The sequence below is a fragment of the Salvia hispanica genome, chromosome 1 (assembly GCF_023119035.1).
Source record: "Salvia hispanica cultivar TCC Black 2014 chromosome 1, UniMelb_Shisp_WGS_1.0, whole genome shotgun sequence".
Classification (NCBI taxonomy): Eukaryota; Viridiplantae; Streptophyta; class Magnoliopsida; order Lamiales; family Lamiaceae; genus Salvia; species Salvia hispanica.
The window spans coordinates 31,357,434-31,383,018 of NC_062965.1; the positions used below are offsets into that span (position 1 = coordinate 31,357,434).

Genomic DNA, 25,585 nt, shown 5'->3' on the forward strand with positions numbered 1-25,585 from the left:
TATTTTCTATTGTGTGTCCTATTTGACTTTTACTATATTTTGTTATATCGCCCACCATATTCCACTAACCAGTATTTTAAAAACTGGATCAGATCGAACGATTTGTTGGCCTCGAACTGGAGTTTGAAACGATCTGATTCACGCACATTTGAGGCAATGAACAATTGGGTCGTTGAATTAAAAAATCGATTGAATTGGCAATAAACTTACCAACCAGTTCAAAGAAATTTATTGCAGTATATTTCTAAAAAAATTATTTTGTGTCTAGTGAAATTAATTTGATCAATGACATAGAAACAATGTAGGAATCAATTTAACCACTCCACCATGAAAATACTCCACTCCACAAGAGTTTGTTCAATTTGTTGTTTCCATGCCATCTGTTCCACAAGAGTGCGAACATGCCTCTTTCAGAGACTACTTTTTATATTTTTATTCCAACATTTTTGCACAAAATCAATGATCGTACCACACCTTTATACTTTAACAAAAAAAAGAAGAAGATTTTATTACCTTTTTCCATTTATCCACATGCCCCTTAACCTTAAGCAAAGGATGTGACCTTTTCTGCACTAAAAACCACATTTATTTAACTTTAATAGAATTAGAACACTATTTTGGACATACCATAACATGTGAAATATGTTACACATCACATGCACATGGGGTTTGAACTCAAAGGCCCTTGCTAAGAAAAAATTGATGATGTCTCAATTTGGTCATTTGAATTAAATCTCATTGGTTTAAGATTTATTGTTTTGCTCAAATCTAAATTAAGTATACACTTCGACCTATTTGTCTGCGGCAAATAAAATTGTTGTGAAATGTGATTTCCGAAAATATACTTCATAAATAGTATAAATTAATTATTCCATATTTAGAAATATCAAGACAAACTCTTAGAATTATAATTTTATTTTGACTAGTTAAATTTAATGTATCTAATAGAAATAATAATTAAATCATAATTAACATGCATATAATTATAACAAAAAAATTTAAATTAGTAATTATATAATTATAACAATGATGATGATACGAAAAAATAATAATACCAATAATAATAAAAATTGCAGTAATTTATTATTGTATTAAGACCCACATCAAGAGCTCGACATACTTTTCTTTTTCTCTTCCTCAACACGAAGTTTCAACTTTCAACCATGCATTTCACTCCATCCTGCATTAGCAGCAATTTCAAATTCATCTCTTGCCATCTCAACTGGATTATACTCTTCGACTCCAGATTCGTTCCTCGGCTTTCTGTTCGAGGATGCTTTCTCTGCACTGAACTTAGGTCCATAAACATCTAATGTAGTATATCTTATACATATGATTGATTTCAAATAAGAGACTCGTAATCATTTCAGAAACTTTCCCATGAGGAAACATACTAATTAAAGCTGCTTAGACAAATGAGAAAGATCATTGTTTGAAAATGATTAGCAGATATATCGAACAAGCCGAGATGGCCGACCTTTTCGGATGCTCTATGGAAACACCAGATGGCAGAGGAAATGTCCTGGCTTACACAATCGTCTGTCTGTCAAGCATACAGCTCCTAAGAGATAAAGGGCACCAGGGGGCAACTAAAATATCACAGGTTTCCAACACAATATGCAACAAAAAGAATTAAAAAGTGCATTAGAAAAAATATCACGAAATATATATACCTGGTTAGTTGCCTTCTCCAGATAAGAAAAAGCTTGCTGTACCGATTGTGTGCAAGATTCACAAGACTGAGACCATTCTTTGTAATTAGACAAGGACAAGGAACAAATGTATGCAATAGTTGATCATAAAACTACAATCCAATTATATTTCTTCCAGTATACTAGTATATATTTACATACACATTTAACAGTCCTCCTAAGCAGGTGTATTTTTTAGTACTATGAGTTAGTACTATAGTAGCAAAGAAGACTCCTATTTCATCTACATTTTTCTCACACCTGTTTGGGTGCAGCTAAGTTTGTGACTCGTTAAGTTCATGGAAAGTTGACTTTGGACTTAGGTTGCTCTGGCCCATGAAATGTTATCTGTGAAAACTTTAGCAGACACCTCAACCATACCAAGCTTAATTTGAGTACCTTTCTGTGAATCCTGCTTCAACAAATTGATGACATAGCTGCTCTAGAAAAGTTAATATGATGGCAACATGAAAGTGATGCCAGAAATTGAATCACAAGCACTAAGAACTACAATGTTAGGTATAGTGTAGAAAGCCAGCCAGATCACACCCATTAGGACAGTAAAAGTTATAGGCGATGCATTGCACCACAATGATCAACTTGATATGGACAAGAAGTACATAGGTGAGTTCAAGGTTATCCATGTTGTACTATGAAAGGAAGGTTCCTATGAGATGCGCATTGCCATACTCATGTTAAAACAACTAAGAAGAGATAGCTTGTACTCAGTGCAGAAGCATGATTTGTAACTATGATCATACTCTTGAATATACTTAGTTTAGGGTCAAATTAATCTTTAGTCCATTAATTTTAATATTTTATAATGGAGCTATCATTGCTATCTCCTATTAAATGTCAAGAAAACATGCAGCATATGTATCATCTCCATTCAGAGGAACTGGTTAATTTTGAAGGTAGAATCAAGTTTGGATCCATTGAGATTTTTTTTGGACTCCAAAACCTCGTCCGTATCGTGTGAACTGTGAAGTTAGATAAAGCAAGCCATCTGAGACTGAACCATGGCAAAAGGTCCAAAAAATACTGAAGCAATTATTGTGGAGAAAAGCTTCTTGATTTTTATTGAACATTGGATTGAGGAGAGCCAGAAACAAGACATAACATCAGAGTGATTCAACATAGGTAAGAGGTTCACTTTGTCATATAAGTTTGTTGAACTTCTGTCCTTTGCTTAAATTCTGAATTTCTAAACACCAATCGAGATAATTAACAAGTCAGATTTTTTGGTTTATGAAGAAATCTAACCTCGGCTCATATTGTGCATCGGGATTGCTCATCTCAGCAGCTTCCACTAGCAATGCAGCCCCCTCTGATATCAGAAGCAAGTGTAAATAAATGTAGCATGCGCAGGTAACATATTTCATATAAATTCACTCATGTAAAGTCAAAACAACCATTCAAGTAGATAGGAACTGAGTGAAGTGACCCAAAAAAGGGAAAAAGAAATGATAATTCATGGGGAAAAAGGTTGTTTAAATTTTAATAAAGGCAGACTAGAGTTTTTTTAGACTCCTCTCCCTGCGTCCTACTTAAGATGTCCATCTGTTCTTTTTAATTTATCCCACTTAAGAAATCCACTTTCTATATTTAAAAAATAAATCTCTCTCATTAAAATATTCAATTATTTTTTTTTTCTCTGCTTAAAATAAACTTCTTAGACCTACTATGCATTCCTCTCTGCAGATAATAGCCTATAAGCAGGCTTCCAATAGTGTGCTTGAAACATATGTCACCAATTGCAAAACCAGTTATGAGCAATTCATATCATAAGACAGCATTTATCACGCATTGCTGAAACAAAAACTCCCTCCGTCCACAATCTAAAGAACCCTTTTGCCATTTTGACTTGTCCACAATTTATAGAATCATTTACTTTATTCCACTTTTAGTATGTAGATCTCATATCCTACAAACTTTTTACATTCACAATCTAATATAAAACTAATACTTTAAATGAGTCTCACATTCCACTCATTAGTTTTCTTACAAAGTCAAGACAATTTCTTAAAATTCGTGCCAAGTCAAAATGACTCTTTAAACGGTAGACGGAGAAAATAATTTTTAAAGTAACAAAGAAAGAAATGCTCAAACAAGATTGACTGACTTGAGTGTTCATATTACTATAGTCTATAGTAGATTATTAGTAGGTAGAATACAGTTTCGAGACTGATTTTAAAATACGATTAAGCGCATATCGATTGGTATAAGATGACTTTTCCTCAACATGGATAAATTTAAGGAATCATTAAAAATTAAAAAGGGGTTATCAATGTCAAAAAGTCAAATTGGTGATGCGTAATGATTAATGCGTGCAAGAAATCGAGGGTATACAAGTCAATTCCTAAAACATTAGGGTCGGAGACTCGGAGGTAGATATTATGAAAAATTGAAACGAAAAAAAAAAAGAAAAACAAAAAAAAAAAAAACAATTCCGTATTCCCGGGGTGCCATTCTTCTTGTTGTTTTTGGAAGAAATCGAGGAATTTATTGGAAAGTATTCAAAATCCTGTTTCATCGTCAAGTTCTGCTAGCTTAAATCCACGTGCGTTGTTAATTTTTCGAATTGCGATTCTTCTTCATCAATGGGGGCGGCGGAGAAGATATGGAACGCGACGGAAGTGGCGGAGACGCATAGCTCCGAGATTCCGTCGTCCTCTCGCACCATCGATCACTCACTCTCTCTACCAGAAATGAGGCCCCGCATTGTGTCAGTATTTTGCTTCTTCCTTGCATTTCTGTTGAACAGTTTGAACGAACGTTTTATTTGTTGCATTCAATTTGGAATGGGCTGAATTAATTTGCACGTTTTCTGTTTCCCGATGAACGCGGAAGTTTTGCTGTTTGTGTTAGATGTATAACCCGGTATGCTGCTTTAAGTTCTTGTATCTATCTCTCAAGCTTGAGAAATATCGTTGGTTTGTTCATGTTGTTGAAGGATTGCGGTATTGGGCTGCAGAGAGGTGCTAGTTTTTGGTTATATATACATTAGGGTTCTCACACCTCCTTAGTACTATAAAACAACGCACAAATCACAGCTATTGGATCATTGGATTGGATGGTTGTGATAAGCTACATTATTATACTAAGATGCTACATTATTAGCCAAGCTACATTATTAGACTAATAATCTACATTATTAGACTAAAATACTATATATATGTATGCATGTTATGTTTCCTCCTTTGATTATGCATTACTTCGGCAACTGCTCTTAGTCGATGGACAAACTATGTTTGTCTCAACAGGGGTAATGTGGTGAATCTCTGAGATTACCGGGTGGTTAAATTTTGTGTAAGTGGAAGAGAAGGGAAGATCTGTGGCTGGTTGAATAGAAAATTACTTATTTTAAGCTCTCATTTTATGAATGATATATTTAGGTGTCTTATTTTAAGATGTTTGTTTATCGATGAGAACATACATGTAACCAAGACATCAGAGTGTTAGTAAGAAAATAATATTCTACTGATTTACATATCTTTAATTGCTATGGATCATTGCTTGGGCTATTTCATGGGCAAATAGGAAAGTGTTTTGTGGCCTTAAGGTTCTAGATGCTGGTTTGGACTTGGAGCCGTGTGAATAAAATAGTCATGAAATGTCTTAAAATGGAACTTTTTTTGTGGGGATACAAATACATTTTCCAAAATTCATGTTGTTAATGTCTTCTAAAATAGTAGTTTTGTTTATATTATCACTGATCCAAAATTCGAAAATATCTATACAGCTGCTGTATTCTATGTAACCTGTATTACCTGAAGTAAAAGGTTGTGAGCTGTCAATTTGGTTTACCTGTTCTCTGGATTTAGCTTCTTAAGTAATAAAAGTTGGATTCTGATAATATATTGTTGGGGGATGCTGCTTGTATATGTTGTGATTCATTTTATTTACCCTTTTCAGTAAATGGGTCTTGATTTCTTGACAGGGAGCTTTTCAAAGATTTATTCGAACAATGGTCAAATTTGGATGAATCAGATTTCTCCCTTGAGACAGTGTCCGGTGGCATCACAAATCTGTGTGCGTATCTCTTTCTCTTCGAATAACAATGTTTTTGCTTCTTAGAGGCTGGAAGCTTGAAAAGTTAGATATATCTCTATAACATCTGAGTATGACGAAATCACATCAAGCTGCTTCTTTCAGAAAATGTGGTTTTCTGTGTATTATAGTTTAAAAAATCTTGCATTTTCTTCTTTTTCAACAGTACTCAAGGTGTCTGTCAGAGAAAAAGATGGAAGTGCTGTTAGTACTACAGTCAGATTATATGGTCCAAATACTGAATATGTGATTGATCGTCAAAGGGAACTGCAGGTACATTTTGGTCTTTCTGAGAAAGATTTATTCGTTGAATGCTTCACTAAACTTGCTTTATTCTAGTGAAACCACACATTATCATTCTTCTGTACTTCAAACACATTGTGTATAATTCCATTTCTTTTTTATTTGGTTACAATCATATATGAATCCTCATACTGTCTTTAGGCTATCCCACACCTCTCGGCAGCAGGATTTGGTGCCAAGTTGCTCGGTGTTTTTGGGAATGGAATGGTGCAATCATTTATTGATGCTCGTACACTTACTCCATCAGGTAAGCACCTTGAACAAACTATCTTTCAGAAATGGGCATTACCTCTTCATGATGAATCTTCTCCTCATGATAGTGTTCTTTCAAGAATTTAGGCATGTATGAGTATTCTGTATGTTGTTGTCTGATTAATTTGAATAGTCCTCAACCAGGCAGCTTCTATATTACTTGAATTCCTTTATTTGATGTATATTAATATTACAAAAATGTTGAAGAATACTATTACTTAATCAAGTAGCAAGGTCATTCTATATGTTTCTTCATAGACAACCTTATCCTCCCCACTTTAAAATCATCCTTTTGATTTTTCTATTCCCTTTTCCGTTCATGTTATGGTGTGGCTTTGGGTTATGATGGTTTTGGGATGTACAATAGTTGAGAGTTCGATAGTAAATCTTGAAATGGAGATGTAGACTACATCATGTTGTTGATACAAGAGTAATTTGTTTCTGTGTGTGTGTATATATATATATATATATATATATATATATATATATATATGAAGTATGGTGAAATCTAAAGAGGTATGATGGACCTGTGGTTCAAAACTGGATTTGTGTTTTATCCTTTTACTTTGCAAATCTTTTCATGAATTCTATAGTTCCATTTTTTAGAGCCATTTTTCGTGTTTTAAACCCTTCTTGATTTTGGAGCCGTGTTATCTGTCTCCATTAGAAATGCTCATTTTATCTTCTCAACTTTCTGCTATTTTATCTAAGACATAATTTCAATTTTCATCTACATACCTATTTTATGAACCAATTTTCCAATTACATTAACTAATTTGGCCATCACTATCAACTTCTTAATCTTAATCTATTTGTAAACTATATCATGATTCAAACAGGGGATGGATTACTTCTCACTCATCTCATAGCAACCACATATTACAAAATATTATGTAGATGTTTTGAGAGAAGAATATACAACATAAAAAAAAAAAATCTTTTATACTCCCTCCGTCCACAAACAATAGATCTATTGTTGTTCGGCACGGGTTTTAACGTAGAATTGGTAAAGTAAGAGAGATGAGGAGAAAAAGTAGGTAAAGTAAGAGAGATAGGGAGAAAAAGTGAGTAAAGTATGAGAGAGGGAAGAAAAAGTGAGAAAAGTATGAGAGATAAACTTTCCATTTTTAGAAAGTGATCTGTTTTTTGTGGACGTCCCAAAATGGCAAAAGTGATCTATTTTTTGTGGACGGAAGGAGTATCTACTTTGTTGTTGAATTATCTAGGACTCAGCAACACAATTCTTATTATTGAACCAACAATAGTGCTGATTTAGTGGCTAGCTTTGCAACTTTAATTTTGATTTATTTTATAATGAGTGCTTGTGATAAAACTATTTATTATATCAACTCAGCTTAATACCATCTTATTTGTTAGTTTGTTTTCACTCTAGGTTAACACTGACCTTCTCTTTTCAGACATGCGAAAACCAAAGCTTATGGTAGAAATCGCTAAACAGCTGCGAAGATTCCATGAGGTGGAAATTCCTGGTTCTAGAGAACCCCAACTGTGGAATGACATATCCAAATTCTTCTCAAGAGGTGTCCTATGATATCTTTCTAGTAAATGTAGTTCTAGATTCCCATTACTTGATTTTAGATTCTTCTTAATCTCATATTGCATGCAGCATTGACCCTCAAGTTTGATGATAGTGAAAAACAAAAGAAGTATGAGATGGTTTCGTTCGAAGAAATCAATAAAGAAATCCATGGCCTCAAGGTGGCCTTCTGACTCCGTCCTGCATGTGATATGCTTGCTGAAAATTTTTTGCTCAAAATATCATGCTAGCTGCTATCTTTATTCTCATGTTGTTACGTTCAGACCTCAATTTATCCACTCACATCACACTCTACCTAATAAAGTAGGGTCCTTTCTGCACTCAACAATACACTCTACCTAATATTTTTATTAAAACCTGTTTCAAAACCTAGTGTGCACTATTTTGTGAGACCGGAGTGATTATTACCTTTTTTTAAAAGAAAATGGACAGCTACTTGATTTCATGTTAAAAGTCTATTGCTTGAAACCTCGTAATTGGATAACAAATGTACTTTGCATATCTTAGTTGAAAATTTTGTTTTCTTCCAAACAGGTTTGTAACTTATTTATTTGACAAGTTTGTGGAAATCATCTTGCATCATTGTGAATAAAAGAATAAAAGGAATGTGATGAATCTTGTTGTTTGCTAGAAGTTTCTCCATGTTCTACTTTCAAAATCAGTAGTAGATAAGTGCAGGGAAAGCATGTTGTTTTGGAAAATCCTGATATACTTTTATAGTTTTAATTTACTTTTGTCCAAGGAACTATTTTATTCAGAAACTATATGTTTTTCGTACAGGCAATGGCAGATCGTTTTAATGCCCCTGTAGTCTTTTGTCACAATGATCTGCTTTCTGGGAATTTGATGCTTAATGAAAATGAAGGTAACGTACCATGCATAACTTTATAAAATCCGTTACCCTCTCGTGTGCTGGCTCAGCTACTCGCTTTCTGCATATGGATGTGCTTGGAAAGATCTTTGCTATGTGTTTTATACTTTTATACTCTCTTTTTATATTTGAACCTATGTTATTGCACATATTATATAGGTGAGTACTGTGGTGCGAATAAAGAAAAGAATGATTTGTACTACAACTTTAGTCATTTTTGCTTGTAAGATCATTGGTTTGTTTATACATTAATGGTGCTAAACATTTCCAGAATTATATTCTATAAATGGCAATGAAGATCTTGAGATTGAAATGCTATAAAATAAGACTGGAATATGTTGTGACCATATGGTAATTCCATTTCTCAGTGAAGCCGTGAAAACTCAGGGAATGAACAGCTCATTTTTTGAGAAAATTTATTGGCAGATTATAAGCTATTATCAGCTGCTTTGATCATATCCATTGATACTATTCATTCTTCTACTCCAGGGAAGCTCTACTTCATTGACTTTGAGTATGGATCATTCAGTTACAGAGGCTTTGACCTTGGAAATCACTTCAATGAATATGCTGGCTACGACTGTGATTACAATTTGTATGTCTCTGTCCTCACTAAACTACATGTTAAGAGTTCTTTTTTTTTCTTTTAGGCTCTGATAAGAAGTTGCCAAGTTTTATTGTTGGACTTGTTGCTGCCTCAGATACCCAAGTCAAGACGAACAATTCAACTTCTTCAGGCACTATCTAAAACCTGATACACCGCATGAGGTACATCAAAAGTGATCCATCATATCCATTCTATGTAGAGCAAGAACATCATGGAGCTTGGATCATCTCCAGTTTTTTTTCATATTTTTCTCTCTGCCTTCTCTGGAATGAACATCACACCTTGAGTGAATTTGCACTTGATTTGTTCTTAGTTAACCTTGCTTATTGGGACAATGAGCTCAGTATGAGCATGATGATTATGCATGACTTTCCAAGTTCATAAATCTTATAAAAATATGCGAAAAAACATCAGGTTTCCGAAGAGGCGCTTGATGCTCTTTACGCAGAAACAAATATTTACATGCTAGCTTCACACCTATACTGGGCAATTTGGGCTTTAATCCAGGTACTGATAATCTCAAATGTGCTCTCTATACGAATGAGTGTTTATTTGTATGATATTTTAGCTTCGTTTTTGACAGGCAAAAATGTCTCCTATCGATTTTGATTATCTGAGTTACTTCTTCCTGCGCTACAATGAATACAAAAAGCAGAAGGAGAAGTGCTTTTCGTTGGCACAGTCATATTTTCAAAGTCACTAAATCTACCACTCAGCATTGTAAAAGTCCTGCCTTTGGTTGCAGATTCTGTAGTTCTTTGATGAATAACGGTATGTTTCTGGTGTTGAACTATCGTGTGCTTGTGTGAAGAAAAGATGCATGGAACGATTCCATCACGCCAATGATCAATTTGTTACGAAAAATTCCATGCTTATTAACACCAGTGACGATTTGTGTTGCTAGTTATTCAGGTGGTATTCAAATTAGTCGTTTTTCCAATGATTTTTTCGTTCCTTTTTAAGAAGGGCAACTCTCATACTCTAGCAAAGCACTTGGCAAATTCTGCCCCTGTTCAATGTAGTTTGTGAAAATGACTATAGTTTTTTCATAAGGTGAAATTGTTGTAATTGTGTGGATTTAGTTATCAGTTTGTACTTTCATTGTTTCAAATTGTTTAAGGTGAATTCAAGATTTTTATTTAAAAAAAAATTCACAAATGGCAATTGGAGTAGGATTTCAAATATCAAATATCATTGGAAATTCACCGTATGAAATAAATACTACAGTACTTCGTAGTTAATACTTTAATGTGTATTTGATTATATCGATTGATTGGGAAAGTTTATCGTAAATGCGAGTCAATTTGTATTTACTCGATCTATAGTAATCACTTCACGTTTTTGTTTGGTATAAGCTTTTTAGTTGGAATATATACACGATGCACTCATTCTTAATTTTATATTTACTCAGCGATCTTTTCATATGATAAAGCTTCCAGATCTAATTTGTATGTACTCGATCTTCATTTAGTTGGAAACATGTCTCATATTTATTTATTGAAAGTTGGTATTCCACTTGGTCAAGATTTAGAAGAAATATATTTACCTGGTCAGTATATGGTAGGAATAAATCTCATCCGTCAACTTGTTATAGGAAATAATCTGCAACAAGATAACATTCATATGAGCTTATCTTAATACGAAGCCCGCATTTCTTATCTTATTTTGCAAATCTTCTTATATCCCATCTTTCTTATCAAAAGAGCCATTTTGGAGATAACATGTAAATTATTTTAACAAGTTCAAATTTCGATTAAATGGTTCGATATCCCTAATAAGGAGTAATATGTTGGACGGTTTTCTAATAGTGTTTAATCTTCGTTTAAATTGTTTTTGTGCATTGTTTATCAAATACTGCTACATTAATAACACTCCCTCCGTACCCAAAGAATATACACTTTAGGTTCGACACGGGTTTTAATGCAAAATTGATAAAGTAAGAGAGAGGTAGAGAAAAAAAGTAATTAAAGTATTGTTAGTAGGGAATGGATCCCACCTCATTAAAGAGAAAAAAGTTTCCAAAATTAAAAAGTGTATATTCTTATGGGACGAACTAAAAAGGAAAGACTAAAAAATGCATATTCTTGTGGGACGGAGGGAGTATATCAATATGGCCTGCATTTCCGATATGTTCGCTAGAGTCGCATTGTCGTGTTGAATACAATATTATAAATACAAAAGTGGAGGAATGATATGCTATGTACCAAACTCTTTATGTGAGTATCATTCTCGTTTGATGCACGTTTAATTGTTGTTCGTTTTGATTTATATATTTAGTTTGATTCTAATACATTGAAAAATGTTGTTCACAAGTTTGATGTGTTAGTTTTCTCTATAATTTTAAATAAATTAATAAAATAACAAATCAATGTTTGATTTTTATAAATTTTTTGAAATTAAAATTTTCAATAATATTTTTAATGTATTAGAATCAAACTAAATATATATAAATCAAAACAAACAATGTTAAACATGCGTAAAACGAGAATGATGTTCACATCAGAAGCTCACATAAGGTATGTAGCATATCATTCGTCTACAATAGTGATAGTATGATTTTATTTATGTTAGCACGATACTAAATGAATATAATGAGTTCAACTTATATGGAAATTTTAAAAAATAAAATATCCGACATGAGTACAAAATGAATATACAATATATAAAATAAAAACACATAGCTAGATAAAATTGGACATTAACTTATAATAATAATAATATTATAATAATTATTATTATAATTATTATTATTATGTACGTGTATCTAGATCTAGGTTCACGTTTGGGGTCATATTTTAAGACCGCCAATTCATGACAGTGGGTTGAAAGAGGGGGTAAATAAATATTACTTATGTGTTTTCGCTACTCCAAATTATAGCACACAAAACAAATACTACTACTATAGTATTAGTACTATTCAGATAATATTCTCATTTGAAATAAACATGCAGACTAGAATTGTCCACATCGTAATTGCTTGCGTGTACTAATCTTGCTTTAATGACACGTGGGCCCATAGATTAATTCTTGTCCAAAAAATGACGTGAAACATGTGATTCCAACATATAAAAAGCTATGTGCGCCGTAATTTAATAAACTGTTGGAATTAATAAAGCTATAGAAACAAGAAAAATAAAAAGGAATCAGTCATAAAGATCCCACGCACTACGTTATATGGCCACCGGCGTTTACTTGGCCTCTAAACCACAATTCTAAGTTTGGAACCTTAATTAGTCTAAGCTCCATTAATTAATTGCTAGGTCTTGCTACATTAAGCTCGATGTCGAGCTCAAATAATTACATTGTTGACAATCTCAAACTAAACTATCTGTATTTGAGTTGGTCGGAGTTTTTGTTTGAGCTAATTACAAATAGCTGTATACTTCAACTAGACATACTCCGTCTTACAATTATTTGAAGTAAAAGAATTTACTTTGAAACATTCTAATCAAGTGCTATAAAAGTTTGCATTTATTGAAGAATTCAAGGAAGGACAATACTTGCAAAAATATTAAGTACAAAATATTTAGAAATTCAGGAAATTTTTTATTTGCAGGAAATGTGTTGCAAACTTTCAATGCAATGTATACGGTATAATTTCTCCATTCATGAATAATTTATCCTAGTTAATAACAGTATATAATTTACCTATATAGTTCTTCCTAATATAAAGTTAAATCCAAGTGATTGACATTATTATTATTACTATTATTATTATAATTATAAGCGTTTACTTCCTGAAATCCCCACTTTGACTTTACATTAAAAAAATTAATTAAGATTGTAATTAAAAGTCAAGCTTTAAAATTGAGTTGACAAAAATAGAAAAAAATTGTAGTTACAACCGGCATGGGAGTCGATTCGATCGAGGTGGTGGGCGTGGTCAATTGAACCCTCCAGCCAAATATGAAATCATTTCCAACCTTTTTTGTTATTAATTTCTCATTTTCTAACTGTACCCACCAATCCTTGTCGGCACCCAAATACATGCATCGTCGTCGTCATGCCAAATGTAAAAGTTATAAACTTTAATTCTGTTTCATCACATCTTTGCTTAGGTGTCTCATTTTCACATTATTGCACATTCTATATTAGAATGTGTATATTGGAGATTCTCATGTTATTATTTTTATATAGTACTTGGCTAGTTGCCACACTAATACACTTAAATCTAACCTCTTTATTTAAGTTTCAATTCTAGATAGAATATCTTCTAGTATCTAAAAATGTCGATAATTCCATTTATTAATTAGAGTCGAATCGCATAAGAATATTGAGACATCGCTTCCAATTAAATTCTAGCTGTGATTAATATATTTTAGCAAATATAATAATAATTGAAAATTGACAAATCTTGACTAAATATAATTAGGATGAACTAATTAAATTCTAGAGTAATACTACTAATTAACTAATATTTCCTCCGTCCCACCATAGCACTCACATTCGTTTTAGGAACGTCTCACCAAAAGTGAGTCATTTTCCTTTATGACAAAATATAACACAAATACTCTCTTACTATTTTATTATTCTCTCCATCCCGCTTTAGGAGTCTTGATTGGGATAAACTAATAAAAAATGCCTACAAATAAGTAAAAAAGTGTTAAAAGTGGGTCTCAACAACATCCACTACAACATTTATTTATTACACACTCAATTAAAAAGGGGTCTAAACATCCACTACAATATTTATTTATTACACACTCAAACACTTTCTTAAAACATGTGTCTGACTCAACCAGGACTCCTAAAGCGGAACGAGGGAGTATTTCTTAACTTCTACTTTATTTTCTCCATTTAACTCTTAAGACATCAAGATCTTAAATTTCATGCCTCAAAAAAAACACATCGCTTTTAGCAAGATGGGGGGAGTACATTTTAAGTAAAAAATATAATACTTCCTCTGTCCCTCCCTGAAAATTTATCATCTATTTCCATTTCCGTTCGTCCCTATAAATTTGTCACCTTCCACTTTTACCATTTTTGGTAGTGCACCTTATATTCCACTAATTCATTCACATTTTATTATAAAACTAATAGTATATAAAAGTAGGACCTACATTCTGCTAACTTTTTCCACCCACTTTTTATTACATTTCTTAAAACCTGTACCAGGTCAAATGGTGACGAATTTTAGGGGACGGAAGAATTAATAATTTTAATTAATAATTGATCAACAATTCTGCTAAATGTGATTAAATTGAATAAACCATGTATTTAAAGGTACATAATTTTTAGCCACATTTATTAATTGAGCTGTCAGATGTAAATAATTTTGTACTATTAATTTTGTATATATACATTAGCGTATTATTGATATTGGTATTAAGAACATGTGTATAATGAAAGCACTTAAATCATGGACAAGAAAGGATGCATGCACATGCAATAGAACACCAAGTATGAACCGCAAAATAATCATCTTGATTTCGTAAATTCCATAATCCACACTGTAAATAGTTGATGTGATTGGAATTGGAATTGCGATTGGGGTGGAACTTGTCAAGTCTATCCACTTACATCAATATCATAACTGTAAATAAATAAAATTAAGCACGAGCAACAAATGAAGCATCACGTGCTCCCTTCATCATCTTCATAGAAAGTCATAAAATAATCTGTCACACACATTCCACTAGGAGTATTTGACCTTTGAAAAGTCCTATCCCAATCCCCCTAATTACTCTTTAATAAACATGCAACTACACATCTCATTCTCTTTTCCAGCTACACGCATGCTCCACACAATTTTTCCGTGTTTTATCTTCGACAAAAGTTGAATCTCTCCCCTCTCCCCTTCTTCAATATATATATAACCCAACCCACCCAAACCAAATCCAAACACCAATAAACATCTTAACTCACCTTCTTCAATCCCTCTCTACTCACATATCAGAACCGTTTTCATACTTTATTCTCTCCGCTTAACTCAACTCAACTCCATCGATGGCAGAAGTTGAAATCGAGATCGAGATCCCACCATACTTCCTCTGCCCCATCACGCTCGACATCATGAGAGATCCAGTCACACTCACCACCGGAATCACCTACGACAGAGAAAGCATCGAGCAGTGGCTCTTCACACAGCAAAACACCACCTGCCCCGCCACCAAACAGCAACTCCCCAACCTCGACCTCACCCCCAACACCACCCTCCGCCGCCTCATCCAGTCATGGTGCACCCTCCACGCCGTCCAGCGCCTCCCCTCCCCGAAACCACCCCTCACCCTCCCCCACCTCCTCCGCCTCCTCTCCCAAGCCTCCCTCCCCCACCTCCAATCCCAATCCCTCCAAACCCTCAAATCCCTCGCCTCCGACAGCCTCACCAACCGCCGCTGCATCGCCTCCTCCCCCGCCCCCGCCTTCCTCGCCTCCCTCATCATCACCAAATCCCCCTTCTCCGACGACGCCCTCTCCATCCTCCACTCCCTCCACCTCCCCGAATCCGCCCTCAAACCCCTCTCCACCCCCGCCTTCGTCGAATCCCTAACCCTAATTCTGCAGCTTGGGAACTACCATGCCATCAACCTCCTCAGATCCATCACAGAAATCGCCGAACCATCCCTCCTCATTTCACTAAAACCCGAGCTCTTCTCGGGAATAGCTCAGATTTTAAAGGATAAAGACAGCTCGAGAAAATACATGAAGTCGGCGATGAAAGTGCTGATTGCGGCGTGCCCATGGGGGCGGAACCGGATGAAGGCGGCGGAGGCGGGGGTGGCGGCGGCGGTGGTCGACCTCCTACTCGACGTGGTTGACAAGAGGGAGTGTGAGATGATGATGACGGTGCTGGAGATGGTGTGCCAGTGCGCGGACGGGAGGTCGGAGCTGCTGGGGCACGCGGCGGGGCTGGCCGTGGTGGCCAAGAAGATACTCAGGGTGTCGGGGGCGGCGACCGAGAGGGGGGTGAGGATCCTGCACTCGGTGTCGAGGTACTCGGCGACGGCGGCGGTGCTGGCGGAGATGGTGCAGAGCGGGGCGGTGGCGAAGCTGTGGCTGGTGGTGCAGGTGGACTGCGGGGCGAAGACCAAGGAGAGAGCCAGGGAGATTCTCAAGGCGCATGCTAGAGCTTGGAGGACTTCCTCTTGCATACCTACCAATCTCATTTCTTCATATCCCTCTTGAACAAATATTCATTCCATTATTCCTTACAAATTTAGGTTTTTCATTTTTTGTCAACATGTTAATACTTAGTTGATAAAAGGGCAGGGAACTGCCCATTTCAGGATACAATTGTCCAAAGATACATACGATACTCAAGTTATCGATCATTTGATTTTTTTTCATAACATTGCGTTGCAAATAATTATCGAATTCAAATATTTAGACAAAAATATATTTTTGTACTACTTGAATATTGCATTGAGTGATCATGGATAGTGTAAACATAAATGTCAACAAAACATAAATAATCTCACCACAATTCAAAATGAAAAGCAAAACCATGGATCTGAAATATCACAAAATACTAATGGCAAGCTCTTGATGCGTATCAATTGCATTGCTATCGAAACAGCCTTGCCCTTAAGGCTATGTCACAAGTTGGAAAAGGCAACCCAAATCTTCCAGGGTCGGATGTCAATCGCCTTCTCAAATGCTTGAAGCCATCTAATACAACAATTCCACTCCAGCATGGTGCAGGAGCCGCAACTTGGAATTGTCTTAGTAGAATTATGATGTGTGGCAAAGGCATGACTGAATACACGCATGTCCTAAACATTGCTTTGATTGCTCTTATCTGCCTGTCATGTTCGAGATGGATGATATTCGCTAGAATCTAATGAGAAAGAATATGGATTATTAGATATTGATTAAACGATCAAAATTCTCTAGCATGACCCTACGGTGAATCACTGTTCTTAAACTAAATTCACTATTCAGCAACTCTTCCAAACATCAAGGGCTTATTAATAAAGTTAATATAAAACTCTAAAGACACAAAGAAAATAAAAATAATAAATGTAAATTTATAGATTTTTAACATTTAAAGATAAATTTCTAGAATGTAAATTCTCTAGCCTGGAAGAATGAGGTGTGGTTGCACATAATGGCAAGCTACAGATGTGGCTAGCTAGATGCATTTATGATACTAAGTAGTAGTAGTACTATATATCTTTGGAGAATCTTTCATCAATTTTTTTTTTACTTTTAAATTACTTAGGCCATCCGCATTCATGTCTCTTATCTGTCTCTTAACCGTCTCATCTCTTAACTATTCATGGGCCCCACTGTACTTTTCAGCTCATCTCTTAACTAAGAGACAACACCTACATCCTTCCATCTCTTAATCATCTCTTAACTATTCATTCAATTTCATTTTTTATTTTTAATTCCAACAAATTCAATTGATAAAAAACACACTTCATTAAATAAAATAAAATTACAATTTAAATGCCTAAAAAAATAAAAAAGACATAATTAAAAAACTAGAAATTACAAATTGCACACTTAAACTCAAATAAAAAAAATGGAGGCAAAGAAGCAGAAGAAGGAGTTCTCTAGTGACGATCATCTAACGGTTGCCAAATTTTGCCCAAATGTGCTCCATTAGATCCTCCTGGAGTTGGGCGTGGGCGGTAGAATCACGTGTCCTTGTCCGCATAGACAACCGCTCTTGCAAAGACGGATGCACTCCCGTTCGAGGCGGACTACTTGCGGTTGAGCTTCCCGGGGTTTCAGGGTCGAACCAATTTCCCGCCTCAGGTCCTTCGTCGGCGACAATCATGTTGTGCAAGATTATGCACGTATACATGATGTCGACCATATTCTCCATAAACCACTGTCGAGCCGGGGCTTTGATAATGTTGAATCGAGCTTGGAGAACCCCGAACGCTCTCTCCACATCCTTGCGAGCAGACTCTTGCTTCTGCGCAAAAAGAGACTGCTTTTCGTCCGCAGGCCCGTTGAACGTCTTCACGAAGGTTGGCCACTTCGGATAGATGTCGTCGGCAAGATAGTACCCCAATTTATACTGGCGATTGTTAGCGATGAAGTTGATGGCCGGCGCTTTACCATTCAGAACTTCAGCGAAGAGGTCGGAGTTGTTGAGCACGTTGACGTCGTTGTTCGAGCCGGACCCCAAAATACGCATGCCAAATCCATAGCCGGTAGTCGGCGACGGCCTCGAGTATAACGGTGGGGTGGGTGCCTTTGTGGCCGCTCGTGTATGACCCCCTCAACGCCACAGGACAATTCTTCCATTGCCAATGCATGCAATCGACACTCTCGAACATCCCGGGGAATCCGTGCACTTGTTCGTGAAGTCGGAATGTAAAACGATAATCTGCGGTGGTTGGCTTCTTCAGAAATTCGTCGGTGAAGGCTGCCCGGACGCCTTTGCAGAAGTTCAACGAACAAAGTCTCCCAGTGGATTCTCCGACGTGCAGGTATTCGTCGAACGAATCCGCCGTTTGTCCAGTAGCAAGCTGACGGATCGCCGCAGTACATGTCTGGAGCGTCGTGTGGCTAGGACGGCCAACGGCGTCGATCCCTTCTCTGAAGTACTCTTCTCGTCACGCCAATGTATTCGCGATATGCAAAAATAGCGTGTGTGACATACGGAAACGGCGATGGAAGTAGATATCTCCCCATACCGGGTTCGGACTGAAGTAATCACGTTCCAACCTTGCGGCGGCCTCCTCCCGGTTACGATGGATGTAAGTCCGGCGTCGCCTTTAAGGAGGCGCGGCGGCTTCCTCCTCCCTACGTCGATCTTCTTCTAGCGATTCTTCCATTATTCGACGCATTTGCTCAAATGGATCCATAATGGATTAAATTTGGGAGGAGAAAAAAATAAAGGAATGATTTTATAAAAGTGATTGGAGAGGAAAGAAAGAGAGATAAGAGAATAGATGTGTTTGTATGTAAAATGGAGAATGGAGAAGAGTATATATAGAATACAAATAATAATAAATAAATAAAAATAAAATATGACCGTCGAGACGAGACGGAGCCCGCATCGCTGTCTCGATGCCGTCTCGTCTCGTCGAGATGAGATCGAGACCGCATCGCGCCCGATCTTAATTCTACTATTGCTAGGCAAGTACCTAAGCAAATTCACAGTTGCAACAATATTGTTCCGATTTATCATGCGGAATTGTACAAGTCAAATATTGTTGTCTCTTCAGAAGAAAATTCTAGTCATTTTCATAAGACCAACATCATTAGCACTAATTCATTACTGGGCCCAAATAGAAGTTATATAGTCCAAATTCTTGAATGGATAACACCGGACAAAATAATGTTCGTAAAATTGAAATTCCTGGGTGGCGAGTGGTGGCCCAAAGTAAAAATAAAAAAGAATTTTGATTGCTAAATTTATTGAGAGAGAATTTTGTAAAAAAATAAAAATCAACTATATATTCTTTAATTTAAATTGATGGCCAACGTCTAATATTTTAAGGTCAAAATAGCCTAGTTAAATTTAGCCTCATTTTATAAAATATCGTAAGTGTTTGATTATTGACAGAAAGCCTCCAATTTGGGAACTCAACATAAATAATAAATAAAACCAACATCACACGGAAAACAAGCGATTAAATAATAATAATAATAGGAGTTGAATAACAAAAGGAGCTAAACAAGTAGTAGACCACATTCTAAGACAGTGACCACATACATACATAAGCCAATCATTCTTTTTCTTAACACATACCAAAAGCCAATAATTTGCGTTACTCCATTTATTACGAAAATTCAAAATAAAATAAAATAATAAATGGGACACAAAATCTCCCCACGATATAAGGGCGGGCGCCTCCTATACACATTTTTCCAAACCACTAAAACGCACAAAACAAAACAAAAAAGAATAAAACCAAACTCTAAAAAGTCTCGGGCCGCCATGGCAAACGTCGCCGTTTCACTACCGCAGCAGCCTCGCGATCATCCGCTCCTCCGCCGCCGGAGTTCAATCCCGTCCTCGATCGCAGTAGCGCCGCCGAAGCTCAATCTCCTCCACCACCACAGCTCGTCTTCCGACGATCTGGAGCTGCTGTCAATCAAGCCTAATCCGAGGAGCTACACCTCGCTGAAGGATCTCCTCCCGACGACGGCGGTGAACTCGCCGCGGCCGAGCTCCGCGCAGGCCGGATCCGACATCTGCATCCGGAACCGCCTCGTCAAGCAGGCGGCGTGGGCGTACCTCCAGCCGATGTCCACCGCCTCGGGCTCCGCCGACGCCGGCTTCCTCCGCCGCCTCGCCGCCCTGTTTGAGCTGGTCCGCCGCAGCGTCGCTCGGGCAATCAATTGGACGCTTCAATTTGTGTGGATCCGCTGCTCCAGATAGCGACGGTTTTCTCTCCACAATGTGTTTGGCGGTGCGGATTTTCACATTTACATTTCACAATTCACACGCACACAAAAAATGTACAATTTCCATTTTTTTACGGTGCTTCAATCGCAATTTGGAATTCAGCAAAAAGGAATTGAAATTACAAGAAGCAAATCAAAAAAGAAAAAAGGAAAAATCCTACAAATTTCTAAACTATTGGATTCAATTATTTAGTGTCTTTGTTGTTGACGCTCCTGAGCCTGACCCTGGCAGCAAGGAAGTCCTGATCGTTTTCTGATTTCTGTTGCTTAGCCGAATTGGGGGTTGGGCTGCCCACGCTTCCCGCCGGACCTACAGGCGGCCGCCACTTCTCGGAAGTGTTCCGCTTGAGAACTCCTGAAGGCGTGCTCGGCGGCGTTGGCGTTGCACCGTCGTTGGGCTTGGATTTACCCTCCTGTCACCGGACAAAAATAGGTCAACAAACCAATTTCAATTTATTTTAACAAAAAAGCGATATTAGTTTTTTAGAGTAAACTTTAACTTTTGTTTAGTGCTCTCATTAACAAAAATTAAGAATCTTTTTACTACTAATGTACAAAATTTATGGGGATTAATTATATCGATTGCATATATCAACACAATATTTCTGTTTTAAGTGTAAATTTGTGTACACCACCATGTAAAAAGCGAAAGTGGAAAGGTTTGAACATTATTATAAACAAAGTGGAGAATAATGTTTGGATTACTAAGGGACAGGAGAATTGTTAGACATTGATATAATACAAGTGGAGAATATTACTTAAATTAGTAGAGTAAACAATTCACGTGAATTATAAGTGAACTTTGTCTAATATCATACATCAACTTGTATGTATGTATGTATCACGAATTTTTGACACTAAGTCATCATGAGAGGAGTTTAATGATATTTCAAGTTTAAACAACAATCTCAATGATATCGATTCTATAACAAGGTATAGTCTTATATTCATAAGAAAGATGAGTACTGAACTTGAATGCTTGGAAATGACAGCGACACAACAATTACTAAGATCCTAAAATATAGTAGTGCTATAGTCTTATATTCATTAGAACCCTAAACAAATATGTTGGATATAAGATTATATTTTAAAAACGCATATTAACTTTCTACTAATTGTCAAATAATCATTTAAAGTTTCTATATTTTTGTTGGACACAAATTATTTATTGCTTAAAATTGTCAATTGTCATGTTCCCTCTTTTGTGTGTCTCTCTCTTTCTAAACCTAAACCTTGGAAAGGAAAAAGATATGAAATTGAAAGAAAAGAAAATTTGCGGTAAATATGAAGAAAACATAGATGAAGAACCTGTGATTGGGGGCGCGATAAAGCAGCGTTCATGGCTTGAGCCATCAACAATTGAAGGCATTCAAGAACTTTTTTGGAGCTCATATCTGCGCTTTTGTACCAATAACTAAGAGCCAAATTCCACGCCCTCTCCTTCAATTCGGATATACCTCGATCTATTGTTGGTTCATGCTTCGACACATACGGTTGCACCACCGTGTCGTACATGTAGGTACTCCCCTATTAATGTAATTGTAACAAGCTTATGATGAATTAAAATAATTTGAACAATCCAAAACATCAAAAAATTATAAATATACATCACCCTACTGGATTGATAGATTGTTTTTACCTTAGTACCGGGATGCCACAAGTATATGTACATTAGTAGCTTTATCGCTCGGTAAAAGGGGACCCTTCAAATAAAATTGAATCGTTATTGAGACATGATATACTAACATAGTAAGATGTGTTTTGATTAATTACTTACCATGAAATAAATATATCAAGGACTTTTTCAACAATTGATATCAGCGCAACAATCACCCTGCAGAACATATGGTCAGACAAGTATATATATCACAAATGAGATTAAATAGCATCCTTTATACATAGTTTTTAATCTTTTCATATCAATTTCCTCACCAGTATTGGCACCAAAACCTGAGTTCTGGAACTGTAACCTTGTTTTTCTCCAAAGTTTTGAAACATTGGAATGCAGGATATGCATATCCAAACACCAAGCTGTACCCAAAATAAAACAAAAAAGAATTAAAAAACACTCTATAAATGGAAAAAAACATTAAATTAACATTTCAAAGAATACACACATCAAGCTCCTGGTAATTAATTCCTCAATCATATTTGCAGATGGTTATTAATATCTCCCCGCCTGTTACTATCTCTGATCATAAATCACAAACAAGAAAACATTAAAATTAAGCAAATGGTCGAAAACAAATTGATCAATGGATTCGATCGTTGGATAAAAATGAAGGAGGATTTGAATGTACCTAATGCGAGAATGGGTTCCTGAGAAATGTGATGAAATCTCAGAAACCAGACGGCAGGGAGAGAGAGAGAGAGAGAGAGAGAGGAAGACTATTAATTTGAATGAACGTGCATCGGTGTTAGAATTATGGCGTGTGTGTATATATAAGTGTCTGTTTGGAGAGAGAAAATTGGGTTCAATAATTAAAGAGTGAAGAAGATTGAAAGTTGGATGAAGGGAAATATGGAACTGTACAGATCCCTCTATTGAACGGGTTTACCGTTTGGCAGTTATGTTGGTAAGGGCATTTTTGACTTTTCGAAAGCGGTTTTCTATTTGATTAAAATTGTCTACATGTCTAGATTTCTCATTTGCTAGAAGTTTCATTTCTTGGCGGGACGAATTTTAAGAAATATTAAGAAAAATGGATGGAAAAAAATTAGTGGAATATGAGTCTCATTTGTATATATGAGTGGAATGTGGGTGAAATGAGTTAATGGAAGGTAAGACTCTACCATTTATAGTAAAAGTGAACCAAAACTCTTATTCGCGGACGGACCAAAATAGAAAAACGGGACTCTTATTCACGGATGGTGGAAGTATATATGATTCTCACTTCGAATTTTTCTTTTATAAATTTGATAATAATGTATTCATATCTCAAATGACTATTTTTAAATTTACCACGGGACAACCAAAAATCTGTGTGGAACTTATATGACAAAAGCCAATTGCATTGAGAAAATTTGTACTCCAGTTTTTTAAAATTTAGAGTTAATATATTGAGGATTAATGTCATTTAAAAAATGCGTGATATTTATGAGAAGTGAGCATATATTAGGCTCGAAGGAGTACGTATAATTTATTATTTTATTTTATGTAGAAAAAAATAATAGCTAGGGAGTGAATTATCATAATGGAATTTTCTCCATTAGTTATATTGGTAACCGTTATATTCCTATAGTACAATATTTTTTTGAATTATCCTAATAAGAATAGTCTATTTCTATTTTGAAGATTAGGACTTCGTTAATGTTAGTTATGTACATTGTAAATTATATCCTTATCAATTCACCGGCATCTCGATCATTTTCACCCCCCTACTGTATCTCTATCCACAAGTATCTCTTTTTTCTCCTTCCCATCGCTATCCACCTCCGGCAAGTTTACTCGCTAATCTTCTTCCTCCGAGTGTCAAAAGCGTGGGGTGAATGTCATCGTATGATATTTCCTCGCCATTCTTCTTCCTCGGAAGGCCAGGAGTGTGGGGTGAAGTTAAACGTTCTTCTCTTGTAAAGTGAGTTCACATCACACTAACAAACTAACTCTTCCCACTATTTCTTAAAACTCGCATGTCTGAGATTTTATATTGCAGACGAAGTTATTTATGGATCCTATATCTACGTTTTCGTTCTTGTCTCTTAACACCTACAATTATAAGCCCTAATTTTCATACCTTTATCACTCTCCACGCATTTTGTATGATATTTTCTAATTCTTTCTTATTTCATATGATTCGCTATTTATACATTTTAATCAGTTTAAAATACAAATATTTGAATTTCGACCAATGAATATAGCTAGAGGGCAAATTTGTCCGAAAAAAATTCCTAAATTAACTGCATTTTGTCAAATGGCTGAGTATTCATTTTGTCTACATTTTGAAAAAATATTCAGTGTTCATGAGATACCAGGGTGGCAATGTGATTTGGTATGTTCAACCATTACATTTTTAACAAGTGGAAATAAATAGGGTGTCATTTAGAGCATCCGCAATGGTATATCGGCTCGTTTGATTTTTGAGCTTGCCTCACAGCCGATCCCGTGGAGAGGGTTCTCTGGCGATGACCTTTCGTTCATTGAATAGGGATCGATCTGGGGGACGATAAATTCCTGCCCCAGCCGACGCCGGCGCCCAAGAAGAAGACGAGGGGAAGGGGAAAGGGGCAGGCGGTCAGCGAGTCATCGGCCCCCGCTACGGCCTGAGGGTGGACGGGGGGAGAGTACCCCGCGGGGCCGGGGGGGTTTGGAGGTGGCACGATCCACCGGTCAAACAACCAGGTCGTCAACATGTGGCAAGATCGTGGCGCCTATAAGAGCCACCGCCCGACCGGGAAGGACTACGCAACGAGGAGGTCCGATAGGGGGGAGTGCACGGGGGCCGGTGGGGCCCTTTGCGAATTTTCGCCAACGCCCCCGTTAGCTCGTGGGGGGGACGAGGACCACGCCCGAGGGTCGTCAAGCGGGTTCCCCGGAGGGAAGTATAAGGAGTTCACCTTTGGGAGTGCTTCGTTGTTGAAGGACTCCCAGAAGTTCCCGGCGGCGCGCCGGTGGCCGAAGAAGCGACTCAACTATGGGCGACACAGCGCAGCGGCGGATCCGCGACCTCCGGATGGCCCAGGAGTTTCCATCCCTCCTTCCCTTATCGCGCCCCGCCCGGTTGGGCACAAGCGGGCGCAGCGGTGCGAGGGCGGATCCCCTATCCCGCGAGGGCCGGGCCTCCGCCCTCCCAGCCCCCACTCGAGTACACTCTCCATTCGCGTAAACCAAAAGCGGCTCGATGTTGCGGTTTTTCGAGAGTGGAAGAACGCCACCGACCCCCGAGAAGGGTTTCTTTACGAGATGCTCGAGCATGCCGGCGATTTAGAGATCGCGAGGTCAC

At 36.8% G+C, this 25,585-nt stretch overlaps 4 protein-coding genes and 1 long non-coding RNA gene across 6 annotated transcripts; 3 read left to right on the forward strand and 2 right to left on the reverse strand.

The window, feature by feature from the left end:
* Positions 1-1,044: 1,044 nt before the first annotated feature.
* Positions 1,045-3,022, reverse strand: LOC125220170. Of its 2 annotated transcripts, XR_007176341.1 has the most exons (4): positions 2,955-3,022; positions 1,674-1,739; positions 1,478-1,561; positions 1,045-1,287 (listed from the first exon to the last, which is right to left on the reverse strand). It is a non-coding gene; the product is annotated as an uncharacterized LOC125220170 (long non-coding RNA). The 2 variants fall into 2 exon arrangements; XR_007176336.1 differs by lacking the exon at positions 2,955-3,022 and having other exon boundaries at positions 1,045-1,282; positions 1,674-2,883.
* Positions 3,023-4,086: 1,064 nt separating this feature from the next.
* On the forward strand, positions 4,087-10,400 carry LOC125201919 (probable ethanolamine kinase). The gene is made up of 11 exons (XM_048100219.1): positions 4,087-4,416; positions 5,632-5,723; positions 5,908-6,014; positions 6,186-6,291; positions 7,715-7,837; positions 7,924-8,015; positions 8,635-8,719; positions 9,215-9,320; positions 9,427-9,493; positions 9,747-9,839; positions 9,916-10,400. The coding sequence occupies exons 1-11, from the start codon at positions 4,292-4,294 to the stop codon at positions 10,033-10,035; spliced, it is 1,116 nt and encodes a 371-aa protein (XP_047956176.1). The 5' UTR covers positions 4,087-4,291; the 3' UTR covers positions 10,036-10,400.
* Positions 10,401-15,159: 4,759 nt separating this feature from the next.
* On the forward strand, positions 15,160-16,618 carry LOC125213047 (E3 ubiquitin-protein ligase PUB23-like). The gene has a single exon (XM_048113403.1). The coding sequence runs from the start codon at positions 15,279-15,281 to the stop codon at positions 16,455-16,457; it is 1,179 nt and encodes a 392-aa protein (XP_047969360.1). The 5' UTR covers positions 15,160-15,278; the 3' UTR covers positions 16,458-16,618.
* A 3,557-nt stretch (positions 16,619-20,175) lies between these two features.
* LOC125211696 lies at positions 20,176-21,240 on the forward strand. The gene is made up of 2 exons (XM_048111604.1): positions 20,176-20,650; positions 20,917-21,240. Exon 1 carries the CDS (start codon positions 20,176-20,178, stop codon positions 20,617-20,619), a length of 444 nt encoding a protein of 147 aa, XP_047967561.1. The 3' UTR covers positions 20,620-20,650; positions 20,917-21,240.
* On the reverse strand, positions 20,688-23,068 carry LOC125211689 (putative HVA22-like protein g). The gene is made up of 7 exons (XM_048111591.1): positions 22,946-23,068; positions 22,763-22,836; positions 22,578-22,676; positions 22,423-22,479; positions 22,285-22,348; positions 21,954-22,172; positions 20,688-21,058 (listed from the first exon to the last, which is right to left on the reverse strand). The coding sequence occupies exons 2-7, from the start codon at positions 22,792-22,794 to the stop codon at positions 20,831-20,833; spliced, it is 699 nt and encodes a 232-aa protein (XP_047967548.1). The 5' UTR covers positions 22,795-22,836; positions 22,946-23,068; the 3' UTR covers positions 20,688-20,830.
* Positions 23,069-25,585: the final 2,517 nt, after the last annotated feature.